At 37.6% G+C, this 13,980-nt stretch overlaps 2 protein-coding genes across 3 annotated transcripts; one reads left to right on the top strand and one right to left on the bottom strand.

Annotated features, from left to right (window-relative positions):
* Positions 1-974: 974 nt before the first annotated feature.
* LOC132197228 (chymotrypsin-2-like) lies at positions 975-2,709 on the bottom strand. The gene is made up of 7 exons (XM_059620373.1): positions 2,573-2,709; positions 2,456-2,520; positions 2,293-2,402; positions 2,105-2,249; positions 1,699-1,818; positions 1,443-1,580; positions 975-1,385 (listed from the first exon to the last, which is right to left on the bottom strand). Exons 1-7 carry the CDS (start codon positions 2,628-2,630, stop codon positions 1,242-1,244), a joined length of 780 nt encoding a protein of 259 aa, XP_059476356.1. The 5' UTR covers positions 2,631-2,709; the 3' UTR covers positions 975-1,241.
* Positions 2,710-3,656: 947 nt separating this feature from the next.
* Positions 3,657-13,761, top strand: LOC132196665 (peroxidase-like). Of its 2 annotated transcripts, XM_059619460.1 has the most exons (17): positions 3,657-3,867; positions 4,856-5,005; positions 6,144-6,240; positions 6,294-6,461; positions 7,074-7,259; positions 7,529-7,644; positions 7,703-7,866; positions 8,117-8,328; positions 8,387-8,554; positions 8,632-8,751; positions 8,894-9,110; positions 9,285-9,523; positions 11,972-12,119; positions 12,417-12,594; positions 12,888-13,236; positions 13,301-13,406; positions 13,625-13,761. In XM_059619460.1, exons 1-17 carry the CDS (start codon positions 3,709-3,711, stop codon positions 13,704-13,706), a joined length of 2,859 nt encoding a protein of 952 aa, XP_059475443.1. In that variant the 5' UTR covers positions 3,657-3,708; the 3' UTR covers positions 13,707-13,761. The 2 variants fall into 2 exon arrangements, with proteins under 2 accessions (XP_059475443.1, XP_059475444.1); XM_059619461.1 differs by lacking the exon at positions 4,856-5,005.
* The last annotated feature ends 219 nt before the right edge of the window (positions 13,762-13,980 follow it).

Below are 13,980 nucleotides of genomic sequence, written 5' to 3'. Positions count from 1 at the left end.
CAAGTGGGATTTCCGAGCGCACTGCAGCAGATCCGGCATCGGCAAAAGGAAAGAAAGGAAAGGTCGGAGAGTTTAAAATAAAAGACTCGCTGAGATGCAATTTGAATCCCTTTTATAGCTTCAATTATTCTATTTAATTAAGTTACGGGAAAATTTGCAGAAAGACATTAATTTGAGACTCGCTTCGTCGCGATTAAAAATAAGGACGGGGAATTTTCAACGTGGGCGGAAAAGTGTCAAGTAATTCTCGGTCGGAGGTGCAAAATTAAGGTGTGTAGGTTGCGTGAGGGTGCGAGAATCAAATTTCGGCCGGGATTAGTACGCACTCGAGAGTTTGAATTTCATCACCATCAAACTAAGGAAAACCTGCAGACCTGCCGTGTCGCATACGCACGGTTCAATTTGGCAAATTGGGAAGCGCCGCCGCTGAATGGCAATCCAGAGGCAATTGTCGCACCCACATGCGAATGAATGTTGAGAAGAGAAAGAATCTGGTTGTAAAACAGAATGTTCTAAAATTAACCTGTTATATAAATTGTCATGAAGAATTATATCACACAGTTATATAATCTAAATTTTCCAAATTTTCTATAGCCTAGGCTCTACATTTAAAATATATTTTTCATTAAATTCCAATAATCTTGAACAAGTCGATCTCACAATATCTCTAGATTGACTAATGTATTAATTGAAAGTCTTACTCGTCTAGATTCGCGTAGCCTCTGCAACAAAGAGAAAATTTTCTTTGTGGGGTTATTTTTTTCTAAACTCGCAGCAAATGATTTTTTCTGACAATAATTAATTTAAACAATAGATATAACTCAAATCAACAAAACACTCATTGAAAAGCTGGAGCAGCCAAGAAACGCTAATTTGCATTATTTAAATTCAAAATTGGTCAATTAAGGAGACGTTTATGTTTTCTCCATGCATGTCCTCATTGAAGAAAAACGGCTCTACATGGTCTATGTAGGTCAGTACTTGAATTTGTTTCATTTTTATTTTCAATTTTCATGGAAAAGAGTAGCAGGATTGGGACCAAAATTAGAGAAATATTTTTTTTAAAGTAAATGGATTTTAGACTTTCACTTAATATTAATTTTTTTTTTAACAAACAACATCCAATATATATACATAACTATCCATTAATAAAAAAGCTTTGATAAATTTTTGCCAATTCTGGTATTCAATTTTTTTTTAAAGAATAAAGTATCTTGAAACCGGGAAAGATCTCCCGGTACCTAGTTAGCCGTGTGTTCACTTATCCAGTCCAAGTAAGCGGACACCTGAGTGAACACGGACGGTTGGGTTGTCCCGCAGGCCACTGACCACGACACGATTCCCGCCTGAACCGCGTCCACAACCAAGGGTCCACCATTGTCACCCTGTAGTAGTCACAAAAATTAATTTAAAAAAAATTTAAAAAGAAATTCATCACTAACATAGCAAGTGCCGGTATTTCCTTCAGCAGTGCCAGCGCACATTTCAGTGGCAGGGCTATTCTGTACGCCACTGCAAGTTTCGTCAGAGATGACTGTGATTTCGGCAATCTGTAGGAGCTGCATATTTGCCAAGTTTGGCTGACAACAGGAAAACAATTAGAATTTAATTTAAATTCAAAATTAATTATTGATAAAAGCATTTGTTATATATGAATTTAATTCAATAAAAAAAAAATAAGGAATAATTTAATTTTACCGTGGGTTGTCCCCAACCAAATACAAATGCCGTGGCCCCTTCTAGCGCATCAAAGCCAACTGGAGGGAGAGGAACTTGACTTTCCTCCGTCGGTAGAGAGAAATCAAATGGTGGGTCGACCTTTAGGTGAATTAATTTAAAACTTTTATTATTCAATAATTTACTATTTTAAACTTTCAGAATCTTATTTCTTATATTGTTTTTATTATAATAATAATGCCTCAATGTAAACTAGTTTCATAGTCAGTTTCAATTTTGAAAATTATCAAAGAGAAATCTAATTTGGAAATGATAATTTAAATATATTTAAATTTTGAGGTGTGAATTTTTTGGCATCAAAATATTTTGGGGGTTTCCACTCAGTTTCAGAATACACGCTAAATTAAATTTTTTATTTTCAATTTACCCTAATAACGGCAATGTCATTTTGGATTTGTGGGAAAAATGAGTAGTTCTCGTGCACATCAGCCTGCGTCAACCGGTGCTCTCGGCCGCCAGTTTGCAAATCCACAGAGCCAGAGAAAATAGCGTGCGTGTCAATAAAAGATGGACTGCGATTCATAATCACTAATGTGTCAAAAAAGCCTTTTTTACCCAATGATGCAACCGGCTGCTGTCAAAGCCCAATTTTCATTCACTATTGTTGCACCGCAGATGTGCTCTCTGGAACTATTGTTCAATGGATTGGCATATTGAATGGACACCTGTGTTTATTTAATTTCGATTTTGTTGGTTTTAAATTTTGTATCAATTTTACCATGTATGGAAGTTGTCCTTGAGGAAGATCGGTTCCACCCGAAATTTTTGGCAATATAATTCTGGCTGTGGATTTAAAATTTTATATTGAATTTTATATTTTCCTTCACTCATTTACCTGAAGTGTTGCGAGTTGCAGTTACAGCAACGACGAGCAAAAATGCGAGCCAATTCATTTTATAAACAATGACTCAAATTTGAAGGGAGCTGGTCTGCTCAAATTCACTTCACGACTGTTTCATGTGTGCCTCTTTTGATACGATAATGTGAGATTGATAACATATTTTGTCAATCAATTTTACTTTATCACCCTATCAAACACTACTCTTATCAACGCATTCAATCAACCATCAACATTAACAATCAAAATCATTCAATAAGTTATTATTATTTATTAGAAATCCATAATACAGAAATTTATTTTTCTCACCAAATATCCGGAAAAAATTGTTTTCAATAAATAATTTTTATTAGGTCCAAATCTAATTAAAAATTTGTGTCGCGCAATCAGTCGCAATATCAATTTTTATTTTTTATTTACCAATGATTTGAAAACCTTTGGATTTAAAAAAAAAATCGTTTTTTCCTTATGTGGACTTTTTCCTCATCTCAATGAGCTTCACAAACAAAACGTTGAGAGGGGTTAGAAAGAAAAATAACTGGGTCCCAAATCCCTGCCCCGATTTCTGGTGAAGCGGGGGAAAAATAGAGCAGTGTTAAAAGCAGCAGGGCGCCCGCGAGAGCAATTAAAGGGATGAGGGAGCGGCAATCGGCAGAACGAGGGTTGAAAGTAAAAGAGATAGTCGGTTTGAGAAGAGCTTGAGTTGTACTTCATTTTCAGCTGAAACTTTCTATGGAAAAGCGTCTTAAACTTTTCGTCAAAAATAAACAAACGAAATTTTAGGATATAAAAAACAAAATAAATGAAATTAATTGTTAAATATTAAAATTTGGATTTTTCAAATTTTAAATATTCAAAGAAAAAAAGCGTCACCTCTCAATTAAAAGTATAATTAAATAATTGAATTAATGATTGATGGCAATGTTTGAACACTTCTTTAATATAATATTATTTGCTTTAAAGTAAAGTGAGCGTAAAGAGAGGATGGGAGTGTTCTCAGGGTCCGTCAGCTTATTCTCCTTCTCCTCCGTCGCTATCTGCAGGATCATGCAAAGGTTGGTGAGTCAGTTTAACTGGCGGCGTCCGCCCGTCACGTAGGTTTCGCTCAGGTCGATCGCAAGCAGTCTAGTGCCATGAGAGCGTCGGTGGTGTTGGTGCTTGCTGTGGTGCTCAGGGTGCGCGGCCAGCAGCAACCGCAGCAGCAGGTGTTCGCCAGGACCGAGCTGTACGATGAGCAGCTCCTCATGCAGCAATTGCAGATCGACCAGCAGCAAGTCCAAGCACAACTCCAGGTCAGAATAAAATTTTGATTTTATGTTGCATTATTTCTATAGCTAAAAAATATGATCAAAAATGATTCAGAAAATATAAAATTAAAATTCATTTTACAGAAATAATATAAACAATGTTGTACGATATCTTTATACGTGTTTTATAGTAATAATTAAATAAATAAGTTGTAAAAATTTAGAAAAAATAAAAATATTATTATTTGAAGATAATTTTTTAAAGCATATTAAAAGAAGCAATAACTAAAAAAATTAAATATATGTGGAATAAAATGAACCAAAGTATAAAATAATAAAGAAATTTTAAATAAAATGAAATCAAATTAAAGTTCAATTTTTGAGCAAAAATGATTATGACTTTTTAAATCTAAGTAAGCAGAGATTTAAAAAAATATATATAATAATAAAAAACATTTATATAATAACTTAATTAAGCTTGAATTTTAGGATGAATTAAAACAGCTTTTTAAAATAAAATAATTAAAATAAATTATTTTTAGGGACAATTTATTTTCTTTCAACTGACAGTAAGAATTTATTAAAGTTCTCTCGACTTTTTCTTAGAAAGTAAGAGTTGGATTTCAGAAGAGAAGAATGATTTGAACATTAATCTTCCGTGTGATCTTCTGATTTACCGACTAAAAGCGCAAGTGGAATAAAACTTCTCGGACCTTTTGATCTTTTGAGAAGGAGCAACAACTTGAATGAGAATAATAAAAGAAAAAAATTAATCGCGAGTCACGCGGCCTTTTAAACTATCGCTTTAAATCTCATCCGGCTGCGCGTGTAACAAAAACGCAACACTCGAACAATTTGCATCTGAGGCGGCAAAAAAACGAAAACGCTTTGTTCTGCGCGCTGTGTTATGTTGAAGTGCCGCGGGAGTTGAAGAAATTCCTTTTACATAATGAGACGCGCGAGTGTGCGTGTGCGTTTGACTGTCGCTCGTAATTCAACTCGAGTGATTCATGGAGAAATACATTTTTTGCAGAATTTGCAGCTGGAGCGGCAGTTGGCACCAAGGGGTTCTGCCGAGGCCCAGAGGCTTGACAACCTGCAGGCCGAGCTGCTGTTCCGTTTGCAGGAGGACTCTTTCCAGTTCCAGGAACTGCAAAGACTCCTTCAATTGAGAGTTTTGCAGGTGCCGAAAGATAATTTTACGCACAGTCTCTTTCTTTCTTTCTGCACTTACTTCTCTCCTTTTTCATTCATTCGAATAATTCTCAACTTCTCCTTACTTCAATTTAACTTGTTTTAAAATTAAATCGCTCAACATTTAAAATTTCCTGGTTGAAAATGATTTTTGTTTCAAATATCCGTTTCCTTCTATACTCTTTAGCATTCTCAATATTAACAATTGGATTGGTGATTTAAGGTAGAAAACTTCTTATTGGTAACACACGACCGTTTTATAAAAGAATTATTAGATTAAGATAAAATTTAATTTTGTGGTGGAATTTCACGATCGAGGGTTGATTCATGGTGATTTGAATTTAAAATCGGCTCATGAATTATGGCTGCAGCCTGCAGCCGAAACATGCAGAGCAGGATATTGTTTTTCTTAAACAATAAACAACTCACAAAAACCCATCGAGGGAAAGCCGATTTTAAATTCAAATCACAATGATAAAATTTAATTTAAACCTAAAACATTACGATGTTATTAATTTTTTATTATTATAATTATTACTTGATTTGACATGTGATTTATTATTTTTAAGATAAAACTTTTGTGCAAGAGCTTAAATATTAAATATAAATAATTTTTATATTAAAATTATTTCAGATTTAGATTTTCAGGTGATTCAAGAAATAATATTTTCCAATTTTGCACGATTTCTTACTGTACCAATTATAGAAGGTATAAGGCCGTTTAGTCTGCAATTAGTTTCAGTAATCAATAGAATAATAATAAAAATTAAAAATTTGGATGGCAAGAGGTTGTCTAGAAAGTAAAAAACACACTCTCTTAAGGCAAAAAATTTATTTTTACTAGACCGCTTTATTTTTATATCTCGATTAATTATATTAATTCTATGGGTCTCATTACACTTTTATCAACTGTCAAATTTCATATTGATTTCACTGACTTTCCAAATTGGATCGGACAGCAGACCACAGAGTTGGAAAATTAGTTTAGGCGCGAGTGGCCGCGACCGCTACTGAGTCGGAAAGAATCAAAGTCAAAAGTTTTACAGTGTGTCACATTACCATCAATAATTTATTATTCTCGGTGTCGATACAATTTGAAAAAATAATCAGAGTAAATTTGTCCGCAGCAAACGCCAACCTCGACCTTTACTTTCGTGCGAAGACAAACAAGTCCGAATGCTTTCCCGCCCCCGCAGCCCCCGCGACGGCCTCCTCCGCCGAACCGTGAGCAGTTTCCTCTTTAATTAGGCGCGTAGTTTGTTCACAAGTCACTTTAGCTGCAGCGATCGGACAGCCGCCGCTGTCGGGCTTCAGTCAGTTCCAGCGGCCGCAAACAGCCTTTCCTGCCAGGCCGCCCGCACCCGGCATCCCCCAGCAGAGCAATTTCAACCCCCAGCAGCGACCGCAGAACCAAAACCCACCACAACAAAGCAGCCCCAACGACGGTGAGCAATTTGTGTCACGCTCTATTTGCAACCAAATGAAATGTTGTTCTTTTTTTAAGTTTAAGAGAATGAGAATAATTTCCACACAAAGAAAACAAATCCCTCTTTTTAATTGAAATTTTATGCTTAATTTTTTTACAACAAGGAAAGTATTTAAAAATTAAAAATAAATATTTCAAACAAATAAAAAAAAATTGAAACAAAAAATTAGATAGAATTTTTAAATTTTTATAGTTTTTTGTCAAATATTGAAAAAAAAAATGATATTTTAACATTTTTCACGAGTTTTAAGTTTCCGGCAGTTTTAATAACGCAAATAATAATTTTTTGAAACTTTTTTGTTCATAAAAAAACGTTATGTATTTTTGTTTTTTAAGTTTTACCGTTTTTTTATCTTGACAAGACTGTTAAGAGACAGTAGATTAATTCATTTCCGCTTTTCCGCTTGCGTTGTATAAAATAAATTAAAAGGCGTTTTCCAGCGCCACTGTCGTCGGCCTCGACGCGTAATGAAAAGCGATAAAGATAAAGCTCGCTTTTGCTTTAATTACGGACGAGGCACTTTAGATGCAAATTCGGGCGCGCACTAATCCGACGCGTAATTTCAAGCAGGTGCCCCTGCGTGTCGGACGACGCGTGGCGAAACGGGACGCTGCACCCCTCTGGTCGCGTGCGCCGTCTTTTACGCTGACATTCCCGAGCTGCGCAAACAACCCTGTCCGTTAGGGCCGCCGGGACAATTTGGAGTCTGCTGCCCCCCGAGAGACGCAAATCAACCGATTCCACCAAGAGATGAAGGTCAGAAAATAATTTTAACGTTATCAACTGCAGTTAAAAAAATTAATATTAAAAAATTAATTTTTTTATTATAAATAATAAAATATGTATATATTTTTATTCTTCTTTTCTTATTAATTTTTTTAAGTAGCTCACCCAAATAGTGTAAAATTGATTAAAATTATTTATTCAATTTCATGTTGATAACATTAAGAAGAAGAGAAATTAACAAATGAAATAGATGATTTAAAATTATTATCAATAATTAATTAGATAACTTTTTGCTGAAGGTGGAGTGAATGAGAATGGAGTCCTACGTGCACCCTCCCCGCCGAACATTTTAATTCCTCAGATCAGTCCTGCGCAGCTGCAGAACGCTGGCCAGAAGGGTGTTGATGCTCTCAGGGTAAATAATAATAAAAAACTTTAATACGTTCAGCCTCATAATAAATTTTTTATTGAAGGCTCGTCTTGAGTTTGTGGCCCGACTTTTTGCAATGGGCATCATTGTGACGCCGCAGAGTCCAGCCAGCGGCCACCAAGAGTTCTTCCAAACTGATAACGCAACCCTGAAGCAAGGTGAAAACGCGCAAAGTGGAGTGGACGCTTCAATTTCTCTCATTCAGGAGTAAGAAAATATATTTAACTGTATTAATTGCTAGAAAAGTTAAAACATAAAAACTCTAAAAAGCAAACTTATACCCTTCGACAAAAAAGTATGAAAAATAAAATTAAAATGTAATTATTTTTATCCTTTTTTTTTACAAAGGTGAAAAAAACTTTGCCGGTAGGAAAAGTAATCCTGAATTTAATAGGATTATAAAAACACTTTAATATTTGGATATATTTAAGCTCAAATTTAATTTTTTTTTTCACAGTTTGCAGCTCACTCCAGAACAAGGTACATTCGCCCTTCCGGCCTTCTCCCTGCTGAACACCATCATCGGTGACACGTGCCCACCAGAGGTGAAGTGTGACCCTTCCCGAAAGTACCGTTCGGCCGACGGCTCCTGTAACAACCTGATCGACGGCCGGTGGGGTCGCCGAGGCGTTGCCCTGCAACGCATCTTGCCACCAAAATATGGAGACGGTACGATAATTATTGCACCTAGCTTGACCTCCCTCTTAATTTTTACTTCCGGTCCTAGGAGTCAACTCTCCTCGCACAGGAGTTGCTCTGCCCACGGCCCGCGAAGTCAGCCAACGACTCACAACCGGAGGGGCTCCCGACACACCTGACGACAGCCTCACTCTGCTCGTTATGCAGTGGGGTCAGTTCTTGGATCACGACCTGACGCACACCCCTATTAGTAAAGGTATAGAGTCCTACATTAAATTATTAAAAAAAAAAAATAATAATAATAATAATAATTAAAATCCTAATTTTTGATAGGTCCAACTCAAAGTGGAATTGCTTGTTGCACCAATGGAAAGATCAATGACATTGATCGAAGACACCCTGATTGTTTCCCGATCGGTTTGCCGACGCAAGATCCTATTTTCGGACCCCTGGGTAAGTAAACAAACAATTAAAATTGATATAAATTATTATTTTTAATCAATTTCTTTGAAGACTTAAAGGAATTATAAAAAACTTTCCCTTTAGGTTTAAATAAATAAGTTTATTGACTTTTAAACCTTAATTTATCATTTAGGTGAGCAATGCATGGAATTTGTCCGGTCTCTTCCTGCACCTAGACCACAGTGTAACTTTGGTCCTCGCGAGCAAATGAACCAAATCACGGGCTACATTGACGGATCAAACGTTTACGGTTCCAATCAGGATCAACAAGATGCCCTGAGACTTTTCCAAGGTGGTTTCCTTCGCGCCCAGCAGACTCGAAGATCCACCCTTCTCCTACCTGACAACAGGTCTGTACTTTGGTTAATGTAAAGAAATAGTTATTGAAGGATGAAAAGCACTAGAAAATAAATTTAAAATAAATTTTTTAAATCAATCTGATACATATTTATATATTATGTATACAATATTTTAATTTCGATTTCTAAGTAATTATTAAATTTTTATCTCACTGTGTTGATCAGAAATGAGTGCAGTAGTGGAGGGTTGTCGTGTTTCCGCGCTGGCGACGGTCGCGTCAATGAGCAGCCGCAACTAACGGTGACGCACACGGTGTGGCTCCGAGAGCACAACCGGCTGGCGGCTGCTCTGGGAGAGATGCACCCTAAGTGGAGCGACGAAGCCATCTTTCAAGAGGCGAGGCGAATTGTAGTTGCGCAGATGCAGCACATCACCTACAACGAGTGGCTGCCCATTATCCTTGGTGAGTATTATAATTATGTCAATATCAATTTGGTTTTTCTTCCAACTAGTAAACAAACAATTTTATTTACATTTTCAATATTAAAAGGTTCACAAACAAAAGAAATAATCTAGAAACAATTAAATTATTAGAAAAAAATCACTGCGGAAAGCCAGCTCTCAGATTTGCACTCAATCTGATTCAAACTTTATGCCTTCCAATTTGGCTGACGTAATTTATCGCTGAAAGGAAATCTTCGCTCGGGGTCTGGAAGGATTTTTTATTTCAATCAGACAAATCAAAATAGAAAGCTCACAAATGTGGTGGGCGGCGACGCACACACATTTTTCCCAGCCACGCATATCACAAGAAGATAACTGTTGCCAGAATTCCCATTCAAAGTCCTCGAAAGCTTGGCCACATATTTGTTCGTTGGGGCGTAAAAGCGAGAGGGTGCTTTCGTAGCCCCTGCTCTCGAGCGAGATAGGCATCCCGCGCGTCGGCGGCGGCATGCGCGTTGCCTACCTCAACCAGCGACAGGGGTTTGCCGTCGCATCCAGTGTTAATGGACTTCAAAGCTGCCAACGCTCCGCGATATTCAAGCCCTTTGCCCTTTTCCGCATTGAAATGCTTGTAGCTTTGGCTGGAACATTTTATAAATTTACTCAAGAGCAAAGTCACACAAATCTTGCTAAACAAAAAGATAGCTTTTGAAATAACATAAAGAGAAAATTCAGTGGTGGTTATTTAATTACTCGAATCAGGAAATGAAAGGCTGGAAAAATATTTTGCTTACGCTCTCTCTAAAACTCGTATCGATGATTTGATTTTGCTAAATTAATTAAGGTAAAATTTATGGAAGTACGAATTTTTAAAATTTAAAAAAATCGAGCTCAGGAATAATCATAAACTTTCTTTGTTGGGCTTGATTAAACATTAAAACTACTTTTTGATATCTGATTGGAAACCTCTTCTTATAAATATTGGTCAAATATGAAAGAAATGATTGAAATATTAATAATTATTTTCCAGTTGATTTTCTCTGATTAAAATTTGTGATGTATTTCCAATTCTCCATTGCGGCGTTTGGTGCAAATAAAACCTCAGTGACAGTAAGCTATCTCACATGTCCAGTAGCTTGGAAGAAATTGGAAATTGATCTAGCTCTAAAAAGTTGAGATGAAATATTTATTATATTCCATGTTTCTATATTATCAAGGGGGTTTCGCGAATGAAAAATGGCCCTTCCGCGCCGAAAGTCAATTTCTGGGGAGGACCAAAAAATGGGCACGTCGTTTTTCTTGCACACAGGCCAGGAAACCGATACGACCGCAACATGCAACAAACGAGCCAGAATCGCAAATGCTGGTCTATGTGAGAAAGCGGCCGCCATCAATTCTCGGCCGATAACCACCAGCGATGCATTTAGGTCCATTTTTCAGCTGCGGCGCCGATTTGCATTCTCCGCTCGGACGGGTTTTTTCTCTCTCTTGACGGGGAGAATTTGTTTGCCGAGAGAAAGGGCGAGGGGAAGGGCGCGGGAAACAATTACCAAAATACGGAGGGCTCGTGTTGTTTGTTGACTCGAGTGGTCTGGGCCGCGCGCGCCACGAGGAGCAAGTCGGTTTCGCTCTCAAGAGAGGGTTTATTGGAGCAGAAACGCGCGCAAAGTGCGGAGCCAAATTGCATCTTGTCGGGCCCAAACGAAAAGAGAAACATCACTTTCGACTCGAAAAGCGAGCGAATCTCGGCACGTTTTCTTTTGAGAGCCGCCCTCTCGTTGTGTTGGAAATTGTCAAACAACTCGATTTTCACCGACCAGTTTTTGTCAAAACGGCTTCAGACAGAGCCGGCAGAGAAGTGCTCAGTCAAAGAGGGGGGACGTCATCTGCTTTTAACAACCAAATCCGCAAAGATCAAAGGGCGTCTAATTGGTTTCATTAAAACTCAAAATAATGATCACACTGCCCAGAATTTAATTTTATGAAGAAAAAAAATGAGGAATGGACAGAAATAATTATTCCTAATTAGGATTATTTTAATTCCTCTTTGCGATGGAGGAGTCAATTGAAATAAATGAATAACATTTTCTTTTTCAAAATTTGGTGAAATTAAATTTTTGTTCATTAATATGATACCATGACATTTGACTTAAATTTTTTTTGTATAACAGCAAATTATAGAGGGAAACATGATCCTATCCCAAAATAGTGTTTTACAGACACAGGAATATAATTATTTTTAAATATTGAAAATGAAATTAATATTGTAAAATCAATATTAAATCCTCTACGTTCTATGAGGTTCTAAAACATATTTTTAGACTCGGACACTAATAGTCAAAAGTATGCTGGATTGGATAAAAAGGAGCTATAATATAGTTTAAAAATTTTAAACCTTTAATTTAATAAATTAACTGAAATAAAATCTAAACTTATAATTTTAACTTTTTTTAATTTTTTCCTTTAGGTCGTGAGCGAATGGATCTGTTGAGGTTGTCACCTCAAGAGAACGGTGGTACTCGACTTTACGACGAGACGTTGAACGCTGGAATCACCAACGTGTTTGCCACGGCTGCTTTCCGCTTCGGGCACTCCCTCATCCGCGACTCCATCCAGTTGAGTTTCACTCCAATTTATTATTTTTATCGTTTACCCTTTTTTACACTTCCCATGTCATTTACTTTGGTGGAAAAAATGCCAGGCATTTTTCATCTAGGGTCAATTTCCCGCGCACTCTGAAAATCTCTTTCATTCCGCCAGAGAGCGAATGTGATTTTCCGCTCGGCGGGAGACGAGCTGAAATAAAAGCGCGCGCCTCAGAATTAAACGGAGCAATTTGGTCCGAATGGCTCAGTTACACTTTTTGCGCGGCGCATCCAGACTGTAGTTTTTATACAAATTCCCGCTTTCAGGACGTTCAGCCAATTTGGCACAATCAAAGAAGACCTGCCTCTGCACCGCAACCAGTTCTCGCCGTTCGTGTTGTACAAAGAGGGTGCCTTCGACGACCTACTCCGAGGTCTTCTGACGCAGACTTGTCAACGCTTCGACAGATTTTTCTCACGGGAAGTCACCGATAAACTTTTCCAGGTAAAAAAATTCGACCTATCCAATATGAAATTCATACTCGGCGACTCTAGAAACCTATGAAATGATATTTAACACAGATCTTATTCACACCTTTCTCAGGGTTATTTAACCTTCATCAGGTCAGTTACAAATTGAATTCAAAATAAGTCGTGTTTGGTGTTGAAATATAGGTTTTCTTAGTCAAGAAACTCAAATCTGTTCTTTAAATTAAAGAATTTTAAACCAAACACAATTTTTAACAGTAGAAAAATTTAAAGTTTTGAAAAAATTTTAAATCATAAATTCTATTGAAGGGTTCATTGCCGTTCGGTCTTGACCTGGTGGCCTTGAACATTCAGCGAGGTCGTGACCACGGCCTTCCACCCTACAATGAGTGGCGCTCCGTTTGCGGTTCAAAAAGTGCCACATCCTGGCGTGACCTCGCCGTTGAGATGGAGCCTTCGGCAGTGTCGGCTTTGCAGGCTGCTTACGCTGACGTGAACGAGGTTGACCTCTTCCCTGCACTTGTGGCCGAGCGACCTCTCAGGGGTGCCCTGGTTGGACCAACCCTGGCGTGCATTCTTGGCGATCAGTTTGTGCGTCTGCGCAGGGGCGACCGCTACTTCTACGAAGAGCAAGGCCAAAACGGATCCTTCACGCCAGGTAAAAACAGAGCTGCTAATTCAAAATTTTTTAATGCTAATTTAATATAAAAAAAATTCTATAGAACAACTGGCAGAGATCAAGAAAACGAGCCTTTCGCGGATTTTGTGTGACAACTCCGACGACATGGTTCGACTCCAGCCCCTTGCTTTCTTCAAATCAAATTTCGCGTGAGTTAACCCGCGTTTAAATATTTTAATTTAAAAGTTGAATTGTAGCATACGAAGCGCAGAAAATCGATTAAGATCATTTTCAAATGTGGTTTAATTTATTTAATTTTTGTTTTTCAAAGAGAAGCACAATTTAAAAAGGGATGAATTTGGTTCTTATTACATTTCATTGTTTTTTTTTTTCACTGAAATGGGAAACTTTATTTGTGTTGATATAGGAACCAGAGGGTAGATTGCACGAGTGACGCCATCCCCCGACTCAACCTGGCCGCGTGGGCCAACGAGCCAGTGCCCGTTTGAATATTATGTCGATAATAATAAAAGAGTTTTGCCACACGTTTGCAAAAAGCAGCAGCCAGGTGTTTGTATATGTTTCAAAATGAAAAAAGCACTCGTCGCTTATTAAAAGAGCGGCCCCCGCGTTTGATCTCGCGGCTCGCGCACCGGCAGAACGACGAAAACAAAAGCAATCAGTGCAAATTAAAGAGGTCGTCGAGAGCAGCCTTTTGAACCAACAAACGATGAGAGAGGGCAAACAAATGCCATTCCGGTTCATTTTCGCCTCCAATTAAAT

The sequence above is a fragment of the Neocloeon triangulifer genome, unplaced genomic scaffold (genome assembly GCF_031216515.1).
Source record: "Neocloeon triangulifer isolate White Clay Creek 2 clone unplaced genomic scaffold, ASM3121651v1 ptg000012l, whole genome shotgun sequence".
In the NCBI taxonomy this organism is placed as follows: Eukaryota; Metazoa; Arthropoda; class Insecta; order Ephemeroptera; family Baetidae; genus Neocloeon; species Neocloeon triangulifer.
This window is presented reverse-complemented; position numbering and strand designations above follow the sequence as displayed.

Excerpts from the sequence above, each read along its gene's own strand:
- LOC132197228 (XM_059620373.1), bottom strand. The coding sequence starts at position 2,630 with ATGAATTGGCTCGCATTTTTGCTCGTCGTTGCTGTAACTGCAACTCGC. Across the intron at positions 1,819-2,104 it reads ATGACATTGCCGTTATTAGG|GTCGACCCACCATTTGATTT; the intron begins GTAAATTGAAAA and ends ATTCACCTAAAG. Across the intron at positions 1,581-1,698 it reads TTGGTTGGGGACAACCCACG|CCAAACTTGGCAAATATGCA; the intron begins GTAAAATTAAAT and ends TCCTGTTGTCAG.
- LOC132196665 (XM_059619460.1), top strand. The coding sequence starts at position 3,709 with ATGAGAGCGTCGGTGGTGTTGGTGCTTGCTGTGGTGCTCAGGGTGCGC. Across the intron at positions 8,329-8,386 it reads GCCACCAAAATATGGAGACG|GAGTCAACTCTCCTCGCACA; the intron begins GTACGATAATTA and ends TTCCGGTCCTAG. Across the intron at positions 12,120-12,416 it reads CTCATCCGCGACTCCATCCA|GACGTTCAGCCAATTTGGCA; the intron begins GTTGAGTTTCAC and ends TCCCGCTTTCAG.